The sequence below is a fragment of the Centrocercus urophasianus genome, unplaced genomic scaffold, assembly GCF_019232065.1.
Source record: "Centrocercus urophasianus isolate 14NV4802_14NV808 unplaced genomic scaffold, USGS_Curo_1.0 seq_30, whole genome shotgun sequence".
In the NCBI taxonomy this organism is placed as follows: domain Eukaryota; kingdom Metazoa; phylum Chordata; class Aves; order Galliformes; family Phasianidae; genus Centrocercus; species Centrocercus urophasianus.
In genome coordinates this window covers 11,486,427-11,506,241 of record NW_024884867.1, presented here as the reverse complement: position 1 = coordinate 11,506,241, position 19,815 = coordinate 11,486,427, and the positions used below count along the sequence as shown (strand labels likewise).

The following is a 19,815-nucleotide window of genomic DNA, read 5'->3' as shown; positions in this document are numbered from 1 at the left end:
AAATTTAAAAAGGTACACTATTGTTTACAACTGATTATTGCTAACCCTGGTTTAAGTATTGTGTTTCTTCAGTGTTCCAAAGCATTCTCCAGAAAATCACTAAAGGACCCAGTCTGGTTTTGTGCATGAAACACAGGAAATAAAGCAATCCCAAACAGGCAGAAAATGACCACATTTTGTGCAACGTCCCCAAAAGCTCTTCCTGCACACTCAGCTGCGGGTAGGATCCGGTACGGCCTTTCCGTCCCTGTGTTACAGCAATTCCCGCACACATATTTCAGTGCCCGCTTTATCAGGCCTGCCGAGCCCAGCTGCCACAGGGGCCCCAAAGGCACGACACCGAGCAGGGGGAAGCAGGCCTCTCCCACAGGTCAGCACGTTCTTACAAAGCAGCTCTGAGCGGCGGGGGAGATCTGAGATTCAACCAGAGGTGAGGAACGACTTTTTGTTTATTAACAGCGAGCACAGGAGGGCTTCAGCAGAGCAGCCAGCAGCCCAGGCAAGGCAGCCAAGGCTCCAGCAGCCCTCAGCACCCAATTCCCGCGCTGCCCAAAGCGAGGGACTCTTCTCAGCGGCTCAGCGCGGAGGCGGGCAGCTCTCGTCACGCCGGGGCTAAGCCGAGGTCCCGCCGTTCTCGTGCGGCCCTTCCCCTCTGGAAAGCAGGGGCCACGGCTGCGAGAGCCGCTGCGGGGAGAGGCGGCGCGCACCGCCCGCGCAGGGCGCCGAGGGCCGGCGGCGCCTCGCGGCACGGCGTTGACTCTGGTAAGGCCCCGCAGGCCTCATCCCGCCAGCGGCTCGCGGCAGCGCTTCGGGAGACGCTGCGGCTGCAGGGCGAGAGCGCGGCCCGCTAACCGCCGGGCACGGCAGAGGCGTACCTGAGAGAGCTCGCGCCGTACGGCGCGGCCCCGGCAGCCCCAGGAAGCGCTCCCCGCGCCGCCACAGCGCCGCCATGCCGTACGGCAAAGGGCTTCCGCGCCCGGCCAGGACCCCTGCGAGGCGGCCGAGCGGCGCCTGAGCGGAGCGCGGCGGCGGCGCGTGGCGGGTGAGCGCTGCCGAGCGCCGGGGGGGCGGGGGCGCGCGGCGGTGAGGAGCGGCGGCCGCTGCAGAGCGGAGGTTGTGGCGGGCGCGCGCAGCCTGGCGGCGGGGAAGTCGGGCGGTGTTACAAATCCAACTTTCGGGAAAGGGACAGAAACGGCACCGCTTCTGTCGATTCAGTTCTCGCCAGCTCGAACGCAGCGGACCGGTTTCAGGGATGGCCCTCGGGAGGAGGGGAAAGCGCTGCCGATGCCGCGAATCCTTTTGTTCGGTTTTCCGAGGGCGCGCGTCCCTGCCCAGCATCCGCGCCGAGGGCCGAGCACAGCCGCACAGGTGCGATGCGGACCGAAGCCCCGCGGGGCGGCTCCGATTCCTCCCACGGGGCGGCGCTCCCGGCGCCGCGGCGGCATCGATCAAAGCCGTGCCCGGGGAGGAAGGCCCGGCTCTTGGCTCGTGCTGCCGATAGCGATAAATGACCCCGCGGCCGCATCGTTTTGAGAGGAAAAGTGTCACCGTCCTCTCAGGGACTGGCAGCCGCGGGGCAGAGCCGGGGGAAGCGGGCACAGCACAAGTGCAGCAGCCGGTTCCTCCAGTAGGCTCCAGCTGCACGAGAGATACCCCAACCCAACGGCGGTAGGAAGAGCCGACCGGTGCGGCTGCCAGAGCTGTAAGTGCCGCAGAGCAAAGCGCGCTCAGTGATCGCTTTGCTCTTTAGGTCGGTGCGTATGAAGTTGTTCCTGCTGTTCGGTTCAGCCGCTGCCCCGAAGCCAACTGGGCAGAGTTGAGCACGTGCACATTACCCAGCGTGGGGTTCAGATCAAGGGTGGAACTGAATCACCCCAAACACAAAACGAGTTTTTATGAAGAAATGTTCCTGCAGCTTTATCTTATCTTCCTAATAAAAGAAGGCCTTAGATGCAGCAGATTTTATTTAAAAATTGCTACCTCTAAACAGCAACGTCAGAGGAAATTTAGGACAGAAATGCTGATCAATTCTGAGTACTGCTTCTAAAGCGTTGAAGGAAAGGATCTTGGCCAAATGCTCTGTGTAACAGCCACATCATATACTAGCATTCCTGGTTGCTTTCATCGTTTTAGAGCTCAGAATCCCCAAGAACCACAGCCTACACAGCGGTGGTGAGATTCTAGCTTCTTTCAGATGTTTATCTCTTCCCAAGCACATCCTCTCTTTTCTAACTTGAATGTGAGTCAGCTGCTGCCACTTGGCATCCATAAGTCATCTAGGAAACAGAACTATCCATAGTTGCTGCTTACTGCTGACAGAATGCAGCACCAGCCCTCTGGCTGTATCTCACAGATCACGATAAAGCGTTGTGGATTTCCACAGGCAAAGACTTCCCCACCAGGAAAGTACAAAGTTTGCATATTGTTGCTCTGTTCTTGCATGTTCTCACAAGTTTGATCATTAAAGGATTTAAAAGGTTTTTTAAAAAAGCCTTCTTAAAAGATTGCTATCATTGTTATACTGACTTTTATCATTGCGGGTAGCAATGTTTAACATCATAAATTAATCTCGTACATTAGAATCATACAGTCATGGAATATCCAGAGTTGGGTGAGGTTTCCAGTGGGATGTTTATTCAGTATAATATTAACAGGTCAAAGGAAACAATACTATGATGTGTGTCACAAATGTATATAAGTCCATGCAACAGTAATGTAAGTTTTGTTATGCATGAGTTCATTCTGTTAATGGGCAGACTTCCAGCTTTTGAATTTATTGTAAGGAACGCTTGGGCTTCTCTACTTCTCTATTTTTCTTCATAAGTAATTTTTGTTACACTTACCCATGGTTTATTTCAATTCTTCCTCATGAAGAGGAAGTCATGACATGGAGACAAACAGGACAGAACACCTAACTGACACTGTAGAAACGTGGACTTCTCAATTGCACCATTTTATCTTTCATCTTTCTCTGGGATGGTTTGCTTTATGCTTAATGTTCCCGCATTAGGGGTGGGGAAAGGAGGTGGGAGGCTGCAGATGCCATCTTTGAAAGTCACAGCATTGTTTCGTTTCTAGTGGGTGGGGTAGAAAATGATTTATATCTGAAGCTGCATTTTGTAGCATGAGCTAATTAATCGTGTAGAGTAGTGTCAGTGAACAGGACTGGATCACTGTTTGAACTAAGGCCTCCACAGCAAGGTGGGACTTTTTGGTTTCTTTCCATCTCTTATGATTGCCTTTACCCTGTTTTTTTTTCTTGTTATCCTCCGCTGGTTTGTGATGCGGTGTCCTTATTGTTAGTGAGGAAGAAGGAGGGAAAGGAAAGCATGTGGAAGCATGTGGAAGAAAGGCATGCACATGGTTAAAGACAAGTACAAACGGTCCCTGGCAATTGAGAGAACCACATGGCAGAGCAACAGGGGAGGGAGCGGGGGAGGAGCAGTTAGCTGTCCCTCGACTTTGTCCAAAGCGAGGTGGAAACTTCACAAACCAAACTGCTAAGTAAATGGAAAACATACCTACGTGGGATTTGTGCTGACAAGTGAGGACACGTGTTTGAAAACACGGAGCTTGGGTGAACAACAGAAGTATGTTTACTGCATTTATGACATTTCTTACCTGAGCTGCGTGGCAAGAATTTTCCAATGTTACTTTTAGCTGGATTTTAGTTTGCCTTGTTCCTGACATGAGGAATCTGTGATTGTTTCCTTAAAATCATTGATACATACTAAGTATCTCCCAAAGACATCTTGTCACAAATAACACATCTGTTAGCTTACAACGTTTCCTCTGCTGGAAACATTTGTGCACAAACTAACAAAATCGGTTTAACATTTCAGCTTTGTTGCTGTTTTACCTTTTTGCTTTCTTTTTATTTTATTTTCAGATTATTTAGAGTAGGACTCATTGTCCAGAGGTTCATCTATGCCATTTTCTTCTTTAGCCCCATAGAAACTTACATGCATGGTTTCTCCTGTACAACTAATCCATTGCATGTGACAAAAATGAAACAAAACAAAACAAACAAACAAAAAAACAAAAACAAAAAACCAGCAGGATGAGATGTGGTTTTAAGTTCTTGACTTTGTTCAAATAGTTTCAAAGTGTTGTACTAAAAAAGTATAGAGAGAAAATACAGAATTATGGTAGACTAACAGAGCTCTGCAATTTTCATGAGGAGTTCTAAAGCTGGTGAAAGCAAGAAGTTTTTCAGTCTGTGGTTACTCCTTAAGATGCAGAGTAGCCTAACTGCTTGTATTATGTGTTACATTCTAAACTATGACTTTTCTGGCCATCTGTTTTCTCTGTTAGTTGTTTCTTATTTTACATTTCTCCAGGCAGTTTCCTGATTCATAAATGAACAGTGCTTCCTTTTTCAAAATTCCTCTTTTGCATATTTCTCAGCAAGATAAATTAATTTGACTGTGGAAAACAGCAAATGCACATAAAAGCAAATCCCTCCTGCTATTCCGAAAATGCAAGCTCGAAAGAATTTTCCTCCACTCAGTGTTTCACATGATCTTTGGGGCTTGTGATGTGCTAACTCTCCTGTCTTCTTTTGTCGCAGCTTTCAAAAAAATCTTTGAGCAGGGTTATTAGAAGAAGGGAATGCCATTTGTTGCTGTGCCAGGCATGGATTTACTGGGAAAGCTTTAGCCCAGTGCTCTGCACAGTGGGGATAACACTGCCACAGTGCATCATGTGATTGCAACCGTATGGCCTCCCTCAGAGGCAGTGAGGTGTGTTGCAAGTCCAGTCAAGTTTGTGGAGACAGGTCTGAGCTCATCTCTGCCAGCCCTCTGAGCTCTGTGCTGCTGCACGTTTGCTCCACCCATGCTCCTTGCCTGAAGAATATTATTCAGCTCAAAGCTGAAAGTTCTTTAGAAGTGTTGCCATGGGACACTACTCAATCTGGTGAGTTTTGGCACTAATTTATGCGGTGAAGTGGAGTATGGGCTGGTGCCACTCATCAGTTCACAACTAGCTAGAGTTACCTTAAAGACATCTCCAAAAAAAGGCTGTATGGTTACTTGGCCAGGTCAGCACACAGAATAAATTTCACTGTTTTAAGCTTTTTTCACCACAGCCCAACAGTAAAAGAAATTCTCAGTGATAATGAACTGTGGGTGGCATCATGGATTTTGCAGACAACCTGTCGTGTTTTTCGTGCTAGCTTTGGCCATACAGGAAACTGTTGGTGGAGCTGAAGAGCACTATTTTTTCATTCTTTGTTCTGCTTGATGTCTGGATTATAAGAAAATATCTCTTGAGCTAAGGCTCTGTTATACATGGAAGGGATGCTTCAAAGTTATTCTGTATTGATACCAGGTGCTGTGCTATTTTGCAGGGTCTTAACTATGTTCTGTTAAGGGTTACTGAAAACACCGTGATCCTCAGTTATTTCTTAGCTGTGTAAATGTTTATTCCCTTCATCCACTTCCCATTATTCTCTGTTGTCATGCTCTGGACTATAATACATTGATTACCCTCCTTCCATGACAGCTGTTAAGCAATTTGCAGTGTGTATCTCCCCTCCCCTTCAGCAGCACTCTATGTTTAACCCACGTGCTTGGGTCTTGTTTCCACAACTTCTGCTCTGGCCATACATGCCACGTCCCAGCTGAAAAAAGAATTATGTCCCTTGGGCCAAATTCATTCCTGGAGTTGCTCGATTGAACGCAGCGCATTTATACTGGGCGCAGATTTGGCTCATACCTGACTCTGTCAGCATTGGCTGTGCTGTAACTAGGTAACAAGAGCACTGTCATCGAGAACAGACGGATAGCTTTCTCGGAGATTATGAGAGCACTGAGCACCTTTAAGGAGTGCAGAAATCTGTGAAAGGAGGAGTTGGGAAAAAGGACACTGCTCCTTTTAGAGTCTGTGTAACAGAGCCGATAAGCTATTCCTCTGATGTGATTGAACGTGACTGAATACTGCGGGCTCCTGGACTCTTATTCTATAAAGCACCCACCAGAACAGCACAGGAAAAGATTGGAGGGAACAGCTTCTGCTGTACTGAGAAAGGTACATATTTATATTTTTCTGTTTCTCAGACTTGGCATGATTTGTTTTGTTAGATGATACCACAGTTTTAAACTGTGCTGAACATGAAAGAAGCAACATTTTCCACGTTTTGACTGGTATTCATTGGCAGGCTTTTTCAGGGAAAGAGTAGGACATATTTGTGTGTAGTGCATTTCTACTGCATTTCTACTGCATTGCAAACCTCGACAGCTGAAAGCAAGGAGATGAGATAACCCCACCTAAACTGGAAAAGTAATTTACGGATGTAAGTTTGCTAGAATTTGCAACTTATCTGTACTTGAGAAAAAGCTGAATGCAAGTCTGGCTTTAGTTTGTTAATAATTGACCATGAATAGCTGCTTTTATAAACGTGGCGCTCAGCTGTATTTTATGCAGTTTTCATTTTCAGTCAGGAATTCTGTTTCAGCAAAATGTCTATGAAGAAATTATAACAACAAAAGCTAGGACTTCTGCTTGCTAGCCCTGTTGCTGCTTGTTGAGTTTCTCTCTGCTGCCCTTTAAGGACACTCACCCCTTACCTCCTGTTCTTTAAAACACAAACTCATGCTTACACTACTAGCTGCATGTCAGACTGGTGATCTTTATAAACAGCTGTGACAATTTCTGCACATAAGCTTACTGCTTACTGAGCCATGGACTCCTCTAACAAAGCCCTGAGCTCAGATTCAAAATGTCCTGCCTTTGCACAGCATTGCAGTATATAAGTGCTGAGGAAAAATTAACTGATGTTCAGCTTTAGTTTGTTAAAGAGCTTAACCACACTAACACTGCAAACAGCTACTTGTCACTCAAGTTGAACAATACTTCTTAGCAGCCTGGAGTTGGTATCGTGTTTATCTCTGCCAGTCCCACACTTTCTGCATTCCTTCGGGATCGCTGGAATTAGAACTGATGAGGAATTTTCTGAAAAAACATGATTTTGGCAGGGGTCATTGAAACCAAAACTTGCTGTGTGAGGCCATCCATACCAGTTTTGCTAAGACTTTCAGGAGGGATTTCTCAAAACGCAATTTCTAGCTAAAACATGAGAAACTCTGCCTCCACTCCAGCTATTTTTCTGGGGAAGGCATTCCACCAGGATTTGAAGCAGGCTGCTGCTTTTCACACAGCGCTTTGGTTACCCGCTGTGCTGTGGCAGATCCCACCTTGCCTGGCCTGCTAGAGCAGTTTATGTTCATAGAGATAAACCTTCAGCTCAGCAGCAATTTCCTTCATGTTCTTTCAGGCTCCTCAGTGAACATCTTCGCTACCACGTCTCCATCGTTCACTCTCTCTGGCCCAAAGAGCAGCTTGTGCAGAGCAGAAAGCTGTGCTGGGACGGACAGATTTGCAGTAGATCAGCAGGTAGCCTTGGAAGCAGGTCAGGACCACACAGTGGAGATTTGGGATAGTAGGAGTTCAGCCCTTGGTCTTTGTGACACAAAGAGCACAATATTGGTCTGTTACAATAATTAATCTTGGGGTAAAGTTTGGTCGTTTCTCTTTCAGCCTTTTCTCTCTTCTGCCATTTTTAGGGCAGAATCATTCAAAAGAAGCTTGTTCATTCCCTGGGGAACACAAAAACCTCAGCTGGAAAACTTTTTCCAGGCCAGATCGTGGTGTGCTGACAGGCAGAACACTGAACTTTCTAGGAGTTCTCTGCCTCCCAGGTGGGATTTGTGCTGTTAAGCTGAGCCATCCTAACCAGCTGACTTCAGGCACTGGTGCAAGTAGTACAAACACATCTGGACTTCTGGAGTGAGGAAGTACAAAAAAAGTGCTTCCTAGGAATATCTGGAAGGGTCTCAATCCTGACAAGTGCTGTTCTTACCCTTAAAGAATTCTTTCTCCAGGCTTTGGTTTTCATCATGCACAGTGTTTATCAGGCCAGTCTGAATCACAGCTCAGCAGATCCACATGGGCCTGCCTGCTGCATGGAGATGTCAGCCTGTGAGGCCAGCTTATTGTAAACCCTGTGGGGCCACATAACCTGATGTAAACCTTTCCTTTGGGTGCCAGTACTGATGCCATTCAGTCCATAGTTATTGCAGAGGAACTTTTAAGTGCATAGCAGTTATCCTAATTGAAATCTATGGAGAATGGAGTTAAACACTCTTATGAAGCTTAGTTGCTGGGGCTCCTTGGAAGGCAATAAGTACTTTTCTGTTCTTTTCCTTTTGTCCAGTGAAAAGAAACTTGTATTTGCTTTCTTGCAATCTAAGAAGGAGGAAAAGGAAGATTAAAGGACTGGGGAAAAGAAAGTCAGGACTTTTATTTATAGAAGTCTGATTTTATTTATTTATTTATTTATTTATTTGTAGTCGTGGTAGCTAAAATGCAGTTTGAAAAAGCCTAAGAAGAGGAAATTTGGGTTTCATGCAAGTGAAAAGTATATAAAATTTGTTCAGCTTGCTTTTATGATGTCAGTGGAAAATGTGAATGTCTGATGCCCAGACTGAGTTTCCATTGAGGCAAAGCTATTTGCATTTGGCAATACTGTGATTATTCTTCACAGTGTTGCACTCAATTGAGAACAAGTGAACAATAATGAATAAGAGGTAAAAAGATTATTATTTTTTTATTTTTAGAAGGTCTAAAATATGAAGCTGTTCAATCATTTTCCCTACAGCAACAGAACACAATATGTCTGGCAGAAGTTAGTTTAAACTTTCTGATCAAAATACTCTGCCCTTCATGCTCTGGAAAAAGATCAAGAAAAGCAAAATGCCACAAAACAGAGATTGCCTCAGTCAAGAGAACTTGGACAAAGAGTCAGGAATGCTGTCTGGGTTGTGGCACAGCACACATCTCCGCCTACTGCAGGGAAGCAGACATTCTTCCAAATGTGCATAGAAACATGCCAACTCTTCTGCACTGTTTTCTCAAGTGCTTCTTAAACAGCTAATACAGCCTTACTAACAGGCACATCCTCCACTTACTTTAATGCATGCACCTAAAGGCATAATTTCAGCACAAGCTTCTAAAAGGCTTGAATTTAAACATCCTGAAAAACGTTTTCAACCTTTTTCTAAAGGTAGGGGGTACAGTACCTGCTTCACAGAGGTGTGTGTAGGAGGGCTTAATCGTAAGTTATATGGCTTTTATAGAACACCTCTAGAGAACCGTTGGTTATTGCACACTTAGCAGCAGCATCTCTGCAAGTAGTGCAGGCCTCGCTGTCCCCAGGCACTCCACTATTGTAATCCATTTCTATTACCATCAACACTGATGGAGATCGGACTGATGGAGAGATTCTTCTGTGGAAAAAAGTGAGAGGGTATAAATTTATCAAGCACTCCCCGTTCACCAGGTTGTGTGAGCTAATCAAGTCTAAATTAGATTCTGAACTCTTTAGCATCAGAATGTTGAAGGACTGTCTGGGTTCTTGGTAATAAACCCTTGAACAACCAACTGCTATTTGGCAGTTAGATCATATGCATGAAAAATTAAGGCAGTGTTGAATGTAACATCGTTCCTCAGAGGCCTAATGAGTAAGCAGGCTGAAATCACTTATGCAAAGTATATGAAGCAGTCTTTGTTTCTGCATTTCCCCTGTTTTTCATAAACTCGAGACTAGTAATTTCATAGAGGTGTTGGCTATCTCAGTGTCCCGGGATGGAGCCATCTGGCTAACACAGATAAGATCACTTTGTTCTTCCATAGCAAGGACTTTTCTGCTAAAGATTAATTCAGCTTCACAATACTCCCAGTAATGTTAACCTTCTTATGGCAGCAGAGGTAAGGCAACTCACACAAGGTCAGATTAGATAACTATTGCCAAAAATAGACTCAAACCTAAATCCACTGACTCGGGGTCACAAAGTTTACTCTCATTACATTGATGGAGAATGGTAGTCTGATGTCTTTGTAGAAAAGATTTTTATGATTACTGAAAGACCTTTACTGTAATCTGTGGTGATACATCTGGAATCACCTGTGCAAGAATGTTCAGGTAGAGAACAGGATGCATTGCTTTGTGCTCCAGCCCATGACACTTTTATACTTGTAGAGAAATTGGAGATCCTATGGAGGTAAGAGGGGCAGGAATCCTCTAACTTAACAACTATTGCCATTGTAATAGATCCCTAAGTTTGAGCCAGGATTGTTTTATAGCCACTGGAACAACTTTGCTACGTTATTATAGGCAGCTAAGTTGGAATAGCAAATTCTCATGTTTTCCGTAGGCTTCTTTATTTCAAAGTGTGTTTTTTAACCTCTGTAATATAAAACAGGTATTCCCATTTAAATGATAATAGTTTGATTACAGTTGGCAGGGAAAGCTACTGAACTACTGATTGAGTTGTGATTTGGTCTCATAAAGCCAATGGAATGAGTAAGAGTAGATGCGCAAGAAAATAATCCACTGCCTTGAAAGGCTTGCCAGTAGTTGGACAGGTTTGGGCATGAAATTTTAATATTCTTTATTTTAAACTCTGTCTTTTAAACTCTATGAAAATAGATTTGGCTATAAGTGTTATTCATCTCTTTCCATGATGTTATCCATCCAGTTTTCTGTTTATTTACACATATTACCTACTATTTTCCACTTCAGATGTTAGTTTTTAAAGAACTGGGTCACATTATCGGGGTGCTTCTAATGCACAGAAGAGACTGCAGTGCTAACTTGTGCATTTGGAACCTCATTAAATCATAATATGGAAGTGAAGGCTTTTACCTTCAAGCATGTCCATTCAGTGAAGTTATTAAACCATGTCTAATAACTTAAACTTGTTAAACCTCAGTTGCTCCTAATTAATACCTCTTGGCCTGTAGACCCTTCCCTATCTTCGTAGCCCTATCCTTCCTGAGCAGCTGTTCTATCTGGAAGGGACTGCTCACCAGAACTACTAGTGCATAGAAGGGAAAAAGAAAGTTCGACATCCGGACCTTTGTGATCCTGTTAAGACAAAGAACCAGGTTCATGTCAGGAAAACTCCAAGCCTGAGGAGGATGTTTGTGTGCTAACGGTGCTGGTGAGCCCTGAAAGGAAGCATCTCAAGTCAGTCTTTGCAAGGAAAGCATTGTATAGGAAAGCTTTAGTATTGGTGACTATTTGAAATAAATACTTTCAGCTGCTCCAAATTATGCTCACAGTGCAACTAAGATAAGTAAATGGGTGAACAAACATCAGCTGTATTGTATGTTGAGCGTGTCTCCATAGCAACTCAGTCAGCTTCTGAACTCAACATGTGTTCTGCACAATGACTCAAATTTAATGCAGTGGTATGGGTTTTCCCACGTGTGATGTGGGCCTGTACAGAACAGAGGGCTGACCGCCCTAACGTTTAGGACTTTTGTGAGACAATCCTAGGGGAAGTGAGAACAAATATATTGCAGACCTTAGTTTGGTACCTTTTGAAAGGCTAAATCAATACTCGAAGATTGCTTACTTACCAGATCCTTTGCTCTGTCGCTCCTGCATGGAAATAAACATAACTTTCTTTATGCTGGCTTGTCTGAAACCCATCAGTAAACGGCTTTGAGGGGATTTGTTGCTTGAGCTGTACAGAGTGACATCTGCTGAGCTTTATGTTCACATGTCCTGAACTCACAAACAAACACACACACCACCCATGCTGCGCACATGCAGGCACTTGCAGCTGGCAGTGAATTTCAGGGGAAGAACAGGCACAGTCCCATCAGTAATTGCAGCTGGTCCATCAGAGTAATAGAATATGCCCTTTAGTTACATCTCTTGAATTTCATGAACCTAGACTCTTCTCTGGTTCGTGGATTTAGCTTTACATTTTTATAACCAGTGAGAAAGCATCTCTGCTATTAAAAAAACATACGTAGGTATTTTTTTTTCCCTCAGAAGTGTCAGATTGATGGTTCGTGTCAAAAGCTTCCCGAGTAAGAAAGGCTACCATCTTCTGTGAGCCACCCCTCCCGGCTCCCTCTGCTGCAGGCACTAAAAGGAGCGAAGCGGATGAATTCCTTCCAGCTCAGCTTCTCTGCAGAGCATGCAAGAGGGGCAGGTGCTAGCAAGGAGATCTGAATGCCCATTAAAAACTTGTCCTGGGAACCGATTTCATACAGAATAGTACCTGTGCCCAGCGTCTGCTGATCCTTGGCTCAAAATTGGAGTGAAAAGTGTCATATTTTCTTACTAAAACTTACAAATTTCCCAGTGTTCAGAAATCAGTAAAATGAGATCACATGCAGAATCTAATTAAGATTTGGAATCCTTTGAAAACTAGTTAGAACAGATTCGGTCAGAGCGCTTCTCATGCAGCGGCACGCTTGGAGCCAGGGCTGCGCAGCTGCGTGGGGGAAGGGAGCAGAGCATTAAATAAAGCTACTTGTTGACTGCATGTAAAGTAGGCTCGTAAAGGGAGCGCCGCGAGCACCGTCCATTACCAAGCGACAGGGAGGGATTTCCAGCAACTCGGTACAATATCGTACAGTATCATAATTATGCGGTGTGCGCTGCGTTTAACACGGTAGGTTATGCGTGATTTGGGTGAACATTTACAAGAAATTATAGCTCTCTCGTGGACCGCCTTAACTCTGGTTGTTTTTTTTCTTCCTCTTTCTTTCCAGATGCTGGAGAGCTCTTCAGTCCTTTTGTTCATTGTCTTCGTTCTGCTTTTCATTTCCTTGCTCTGCGTGGTACTCATCAGGAAAAATGCCACTGCTGCCCTGATCTGGCATGAAATAATCAAGGAGAAAATAACCAATTTCATCATGAATCAGAGCAAAGAACAGAGGATTTTAAATTTTGTGTTGCAGAATGCAGTCCGAGGAGACCCCTGTAGTGTGATGGAAACTATAGATAAATACTGCTCTGAGAAAGAGTGGGCCATGAATGTGGGTAATGTAAAAGGTAATTGAAGCAGGGGTCAGCACTTGAAGGATCCTTCGAGACTAACAGAACACAGGACATCTTTCTGTGTGCTCATGGTCAGTCCTCTCTGCTGCAAAAAAATCCCACCACAGCTTTGTGGTCAGCGGAGTAGTTCTGTAAACGTTAATGCATGGTTGTGCCAACATCTTAGAGGAGGAGGATCTAGTTAGTAATCCAGCAAGTCACAGCATCAAAATGTAGTGTGGTGTGCAAGTGTGTAAGAAGAGGGGGACGAGATGGAAGAAATCTAGAGTTATGCTGTGTCTTAGGTACCACAAAGGGTGTCCCTGAAGCATAATTACTTTCAGCACTTTCAGATCCTTAGCTGAAAGTTACTGAGTCTGAAAGAAAAAAAAAGAAAGAAAAAAAAAAGTGGCAAGTATTTTAAACTTTTAAAAGAGTTTTGTATCTGCAAGCATAAATGTAAGTTAATGTTGAAGGGAGGGGTCCTAGCCACGTAATACACAAAAGCAGTTATCAGATGTTATGGCTATGGAGCAAGTAAGTCATCTCATTCTTGTCTCCCAAGGGAAACTATGTGGACAAAAGTTTTCTTTCTCTTAGCCGCAGGAAAATTACAGTCTATTAAAGAAGACTGTGATGACAAAACGTTAACATGTTCGTTAACATGTTCACCATGAATTAGACACAAAAGTACCTCTTACTAGGAAACTGCAGTGAAAATTTGCTCAATCTGGGATTAACATAACTAACGGAGTGCAACTGTCAGCACTGTAATAAAAAAGCTTCTCTGCAAGGGGTACATTTTGTGAAACTAGCTCCTCTGCGTGCCAGGTGGTGAGGTTATGGCAGTAGGAATTCTCAGAAATATGAACTTGGACTATTTGGGATTATGTTCTTCAACATTTCACTCCAGTTTTCCTCTGAGAAAATGGCTTCTCTATCAGAGCCATCAAAGTTAGTGTATCCTCAGTTCAGAATGACCACATGATTTCAGAATGCAAGTATTAACACCACACTATTCATAAACAAATCAGGTAATTCAATGTATACACCCATTCAGGCAGTCTGTGGCTCAGATTAAAATCCCTTCAGTTACTTCTTATGATTAGCTATCTAGATTCTAGCCATATAACTAAGAGTTGAGTTTTTAAAGATACATTCAGTTTTTCAGAAGGACTGCACATGCAGTAGCAGTACACTGTCACTTCTTTTTGAGAACTTTTTTTTTAGTTAACAATTGACTGTTTTCCATCCTACAAATTCATCTAGTGAATTCAAATATCTTGCAACTTATGATTAGACTTTTTCCCTTTAAAGACAATTATTTAGACTGAGATGTTTTGTATCAGGCTACTACTTGTAACATTTGCAACAAATACAAGCACTCAGAAGTCAGGTCTGGTCAACCAGGTCTGGAAAAACACACCACATTTTTCCCTTGTACACTAAAAATACTTAAATCAGGTAATTCCTCACTCAAAAACACATGAAACTAAGATTTTTTTTTTGTTGAAAGTTTGTACTTTTAATCTTCAGATGTTCATTCTGTTAGAAGTTCACCTGTTTCCATTTTTTTCAGGTGTAATTCTGGACAAGACAGTGGAAGAGATCAATCCTAAAGTTGCACTGGAGCTGGGAACTTATTGTGGCTACTCAGCTGTTAGGATTGCTCGGCTGCTGAAAGCAGGTGCTCGTCTTCTCACTGTGGAGTTCAACCCAGAATTTGCTGCTATAGCTAAACAGATGATTGAGTTTGCTGGAGTACAAGATAAGGTACGTGCCATTTTCATTACTGAAAATTAGACTGCCCACAGACTCCTCCTCTTGGTAATCAGGAACTTTTCTACAATTTCTATCCCACATTCATTCATAGACATTTTGTTTTCCTTTACTGTTATATCAACAGCTCCTAAATTTAGCTCCTAAATTCAGTTCTGTGCCTGATCTCTCACAGAAGTACAACTGAGGACTTGATAGCATTACCTCTCAAAAGCTGGACTACTGGTTTTCTGTATAAAAATACGAGGGTCAGCATCAAGAGAACTGAATCACAGCCAATTCTTTTACAAAAGTTCACAGAAGAGATTTCATTATGTGAACATACTTCACATAAGATACATTTACCCAAATATAATTGCTCACAGTACATATACATATGCACCTAAAGTTTGCCTAGTGTGAGATGTCTCAACACCTTCTATGGTTGGCTGAGAGGCAGGTGCTTCCAGTCTGTCATCCATCTCAGCCCCAGGCAGTTACCTACAGCAGATCACAGGATTCACACCCAAGAAGTGTCACTCTATCGACCAGCCAACCAATTTCAACAGAGATGATAAAACTATTGGAAATAAATCCCACCTTGAAGATGAGATTCTCAGAGATGTTTCTTAACTTCTTGATGAGAACTTGAAATAATAGTGACATCTAAAATTGCATTTCCCTCCATCTGATTTAATCATCTGATGAACTGTGAGTCATAAACCAGACAGATTTCCTTACTATTTTTTCCTTCCACTTACAGAATATGACACTTGTTTAACAGATCAGTGTGCAGCAATTTCTTTCAGCTTAACAGTATTTATGCCAGAAAACCTGTAAGGGAGGTACAATAGGCTCTGTCCTTCCTCCTTTCCTGGCCATATCAATTTTCCATATGGTAGCTTCTGGATGTATTCTAAAGAATTGTATGCTTTTCATTTTCTGCTCCACTTTGAACTTCATAATTTAACTGAGATGCAACTAAAAAAAATTCATAGAAGTATTGTTTTCAACAGAAGATTCCCACGTTTCCACTGAAGAATCATGTTATCTAACAAAAACAACAGGTTACTTTTTTTTCTCACCTCTCCCTCTTTTTATAATAATAGAGAAAAAAAATATTTTGGAACATGGGTGAATTTAACTGCTTAAAAAAAAACAAAAACAAACAAACAACAACAAAGAAATCCACATGACCCAACTGTACCAAATAACGGTAGAAGCTGCATTCTGAGCCTCAATCTGAGGTTATATTGAATTACAAGCAGGATCATTGATGTCTGGCCACAATTTAAAATGAGCTAGAGGCATGTTCTTAATGGTTTGCAATTCATCAGATGGATTTGCATTTCAGGTAAAACTCCTAGAAGGCCCCTCAGAGGTAATTATCCCCCAGCTGAAAAAAAAATATGAAGTGGATACTCTGGATTTTGTCTTCGTGGACCACTGGAAAGACAGATATGCACCAGACACCATCCTGCTTCAGGTCAGTTTGCACAATTCCAGTCTTAAAAGTACCAAATGCCTAAATGTCTGTGAGGCCTATATTCCAAATGAAGTACCTTCTCTGTAAAATGAAGGACAGTCAAAATAGCAAATATATGAAAAGAGAGGTTTGGGGGACAGGATCCTAAACTTTTATCTGGGACCTGCATATTGCTGCTCCACTTTTACTTCTCCAATTTCCTCAGTACACCCTTTTCTGCTTGGAATTGTGGTGCCAGCAGGACTTTCTGATGAAATACTATTTTGTTAGCACAGCTGCGTTATCATCTTTCTGGGAGCCTTTTTTACACCTTATTATTTGATTTTACACCAACCATAAGAAAAACAGTAGACTGCTCCAGAAAAGCCGTTAGAGAAGTTCTGCCAAACTTTATCTGCAGCCCTAAATGAGGAAAAATTTTGTTCATTTCTTTCCAACATCCCATAGCCATTAGTGTTACAAAACAAGTTGTAATGCAGCAGGCATTGAGAAGTAACACTGGAAGTGGGGTAACTGGAGTACTTCTGGATGGAAAGATGTTTTCAAGTGTTAAACTAAGATTCACGTTTGGATTTATCTACACAGCATACACAGACTCTCCTGGCTTTGGCACTGCAGACTGATAAAAACTTTCTAGAACTGCTTCTTTGGATGGAAGTGCCATTTTTCAGTTATTTTCCTCACAAATGCACCTTTTTTTTTTTTTTTTTTTTTTTTTTTTTCCCAAAGCTGCCTCCTACATGGAGAACCCACCATCTTCCTTTCTGATCCCTGCTTAAGACTTACAGAAATATTTTCTCATCCAGGCTCTCCTGTTTATAAATTTCATTCCTGTTTTCCTGATAGCTGTTCAAAAAGGAAAGTTGGTGTTACAAACAGCCAGTATTGAATTTACCAGGAGCTGAAGAAAATGCTTCTCTCTTCAGTTATTTTGAATCCAGAGAATGCTTTCTTTTAAACAGGCTGTGTAATGATAACAGAGGTCTTTCCACCAGGAAGAGATAGCTGCACACTTATCAGAGCTTAACCCCCATAACATGACCAAAACAAACAGGCAGTTCACCTCCAAATTTGTGATTTGTCTGGTGCATCTGTGAGACAAAGTTGCTTTGCTTAAAAACTAAGAAAATTCAGAGCAGAAAGAGGTAGAAAAACTCCCCACTTTTTCTCAGATGTTTAAAACTTTCTAACTCAGTTTTAGCATCTATTTCAAATGACCCAGACAGCATTCCTCTTCATGCACATCTAGAAAAGCCTGACAAACAATCTGAAATCCTGGTGACCAGTGAGAAATACGTGTCACTTGCAGGCTTACATGAGTTGCAGGCCAGAGGAAGTTTGCCTGAATATTGCAAGATAATCACGTCTTGTGGAAATTTGTCAAAGTGATCTTCCTTGTGCACTAATCCTGCTTCACACCCTGCTCCTGAACAGAGCAGCAGAAAGCTGTACAAGGTGAGAGGAAAGCAAGCTCGGAACATCTCACTTACTCTGTTAGCACATTTGAGTTTTACTAGGACAAGCCAACGCAGACTGGTACATTCCAATCTCTCAGATGACCTTGATAGCCACTACAACGTTTTAATGCCATGTTAAAAAAAGGTGTCAAACTTTAGGCATGACAGCCAAAACAAAACCCACTTATTAATCATGTACCTGTGTTTGGAAACGGTACAAGCAGCAAACTGCACTCCTCCACTGCACTTGATTTGTTATCTCTGAACCCAAATGACCCAACTTTATCAGCATCTCTGTAATGTGTTAGCAGAAGTAAATCAGAATGCTAAACGTGACAACAAAGGACTGAGCTCTCTGGATAGAGTTGTTCAGCTTCTCCTATGTCTTTTCTTCCTGCCTCCCAAATCAACGGATTTTTTATGCATGCACTTTAACATGACACGGTTAATACAAAAGCAAATTGCATACAAGACAACGTCAGCTTAACAGCCACCATGAAGCAATTTCTCTTCTTTTTAGGAATGCAGCTTGCTGAGGAAGGGCTCAGTTCTTCTGGCTGACAATATCATCTTCCCAGGAGCTCCTGAATTTGTTAAATATATCCGCAACAACTCCCGTTTCCAATGCAGTACCTACCCATCTCAGCTGGAATACATGGAAGTGCAGGATGCTATGGAAAAGGCTGTGTTTTTGGGATAAAGACAGCTGTTAATACTCGGTCTTTGTTTCTAATGACATAAATGTAACTACACAGGTTAACTGGACTGTGCTTTACATTTTGCTGTTTGTATTTTGAAGCTTATCACCTAGTGGGAACCATTTTTTATCAGGTGGAAACCAAGATCTGGAGTAAGTAGGGCATCCACTTAAAGGCCCCTTCATTGCTTCACATTATACAGCAAACCCAAGGTGATCAACATGTTGTCAAACAACACAGTCTGTTATTTTGAGCTCAAACATGAACAACCACAGTTGGTAAGGTTACAGTAACACGGAAAAAGCCACTCAATTTCTAAGAACTTATGTTCTAAAGCTAAACTGCCTTACCATTCCCGAGTGTGACAAAAGCATGCATGTTGCAAGAGAAGAACTCAGAAACCCTGGTTATGCTAAACTATTTTCATGCCACTTCCACCAGTGAAGGTTCCTATAATAATGTAAGATGCATTTTTGCATGGCTGAAAATGTTAATTATCTCCATACTGAAGAAAAGGGCACATACTGAAAGAAGACAAAGCTACACAGTGATGGGAAAGTGTAACAGAATTGTGCATAAGAAAAAAATTATTATATCTGCACATGCAGGGAGAATTGGAGAAGCAAGCAGATTAAAATGAACACAGCATAACAAAAACCAGGTTGTTTCTAACAGAATATCAAAATGACAACATCACTAGATCTTGAGAAAATACTACTCATCCCGTCGTTACATTTACTCACTCCTTTATTATACTGTATATATATTGTGTGTGCATTTGAGAGGCAAGGGAAGCTGCTTGCTCTAAAGCATTATGTATGTTTAGTGAGAATGGGTTTTACCAGGTGGGTTCTGCACACCTTGTTTAACCTATGAGTTGTAGTCAGCATTGAATGGCAAGGTTTATTAGTGAGAAGATTTATAAAACCAAATCTGAAGTCTTTTGACTCACCTGAACAATACAGAAATCTACTCTTCTTTCCTTCTATGCCCTGCTGTGATTATATAATGAGCCAATGGCTGCTTTTATGAATAAAAACTAAAAAATAATAGAGAAGAAAAGCGACTTCCTCTGTTTTCCATGGATTCTGCACTGCACTTGAGATTTCCAGCCTCGGAACAACCACAGAAACACTGAACTGTTCAAAACCAGAGGTAACCTCTTTCCTGTAATTTTCATCAGTGATTCTTTCAGACTTGTTAGCAGTTTCTTCCTTTTACAGCTCACCTTTCTAAAGAGGTATCTGTCCTGGCCCGGGTGCTACAGAAAATCCATCCTGAGGACACCAGTAATGAACATTGTAGAAAATTACCCCACAGTATACAAGAAAAAAGTGTTACAGGCGAGGGTGACACAGTTCAAAAGTAGACCAAGAAAGACAAGGTGAACTCCCTTAGAAGCAGGTCCTCTTGTTACTGACAATTCAAGTCAATTCAATATCAATGGGTCAAAATCTTTCAGGTGATTCAAGCAACTTTTCTAAAAGTTTCAAAGAAGAAAATAATCCTTAAGCCTGTTTACTGGCATATATGAGTTTTCAGAGTGCAATGGAAACCCTGCGTAATTGCAGATGA

General features: G+C 42.5%; 2 protein-coding genes across 6 annotated transcripts in view; one reads left to right on the top strand and one right to left on the bottom strand.

Moving 5' to 3' along the window:
* TXNRD2 (thioredoxin reductase 2) overlaps nt 1-951 on the bottom strand; it is a 51,332-nt gene extending 50,381 nt beyond the window's left edge. The window contains exon 1 of the mRNA XM_042828546.1: nt 876-951. Within this exon, the coding sequence (XP_042684480.1) occupies nt 876-951 (76 nt within the window). The remainder of the gene's footprint in view (nt 1-875) is intronic.
* Nucleotides 220-19,290, top strand: COMT (catechol-O-methyltransferase). Of its 5 annotated transcripts, none has more exons than XM_042828549.1 (5): nt 220-430; nt 12,574-12,856; nt 14,421-14,614; nt 15,954-16,085; nt 18,063-19,290. In XM_042828549.1, exons 2-5 carry the CDS (start codon nt 12,574-12,576, stop codon nt 18,240-18,242), a joined length of 789 nt encoding a protein of 262 aa, XP_042684483.1. In that variant the 5' UTR covers nt 220-430; the 3' UTR covers nt 18,243-19,290. The 5 variants fall into 5 exon arrangements, with proteins under 5 accessions (XP_042684483.1, XP_042684485.1, XP_042684487.1 ...); XM_042828551.1 differs by lacking the exon at nt 220-430 and adding an exon at nt 721-762; XM_042828553.1 differs by lacking the exon at nt 220-430 and adding an exon at nt 1,024-1,042.
* The last annotated feature ends 525 nt before the right edge of the window (nt 19,291-19,815 follow it).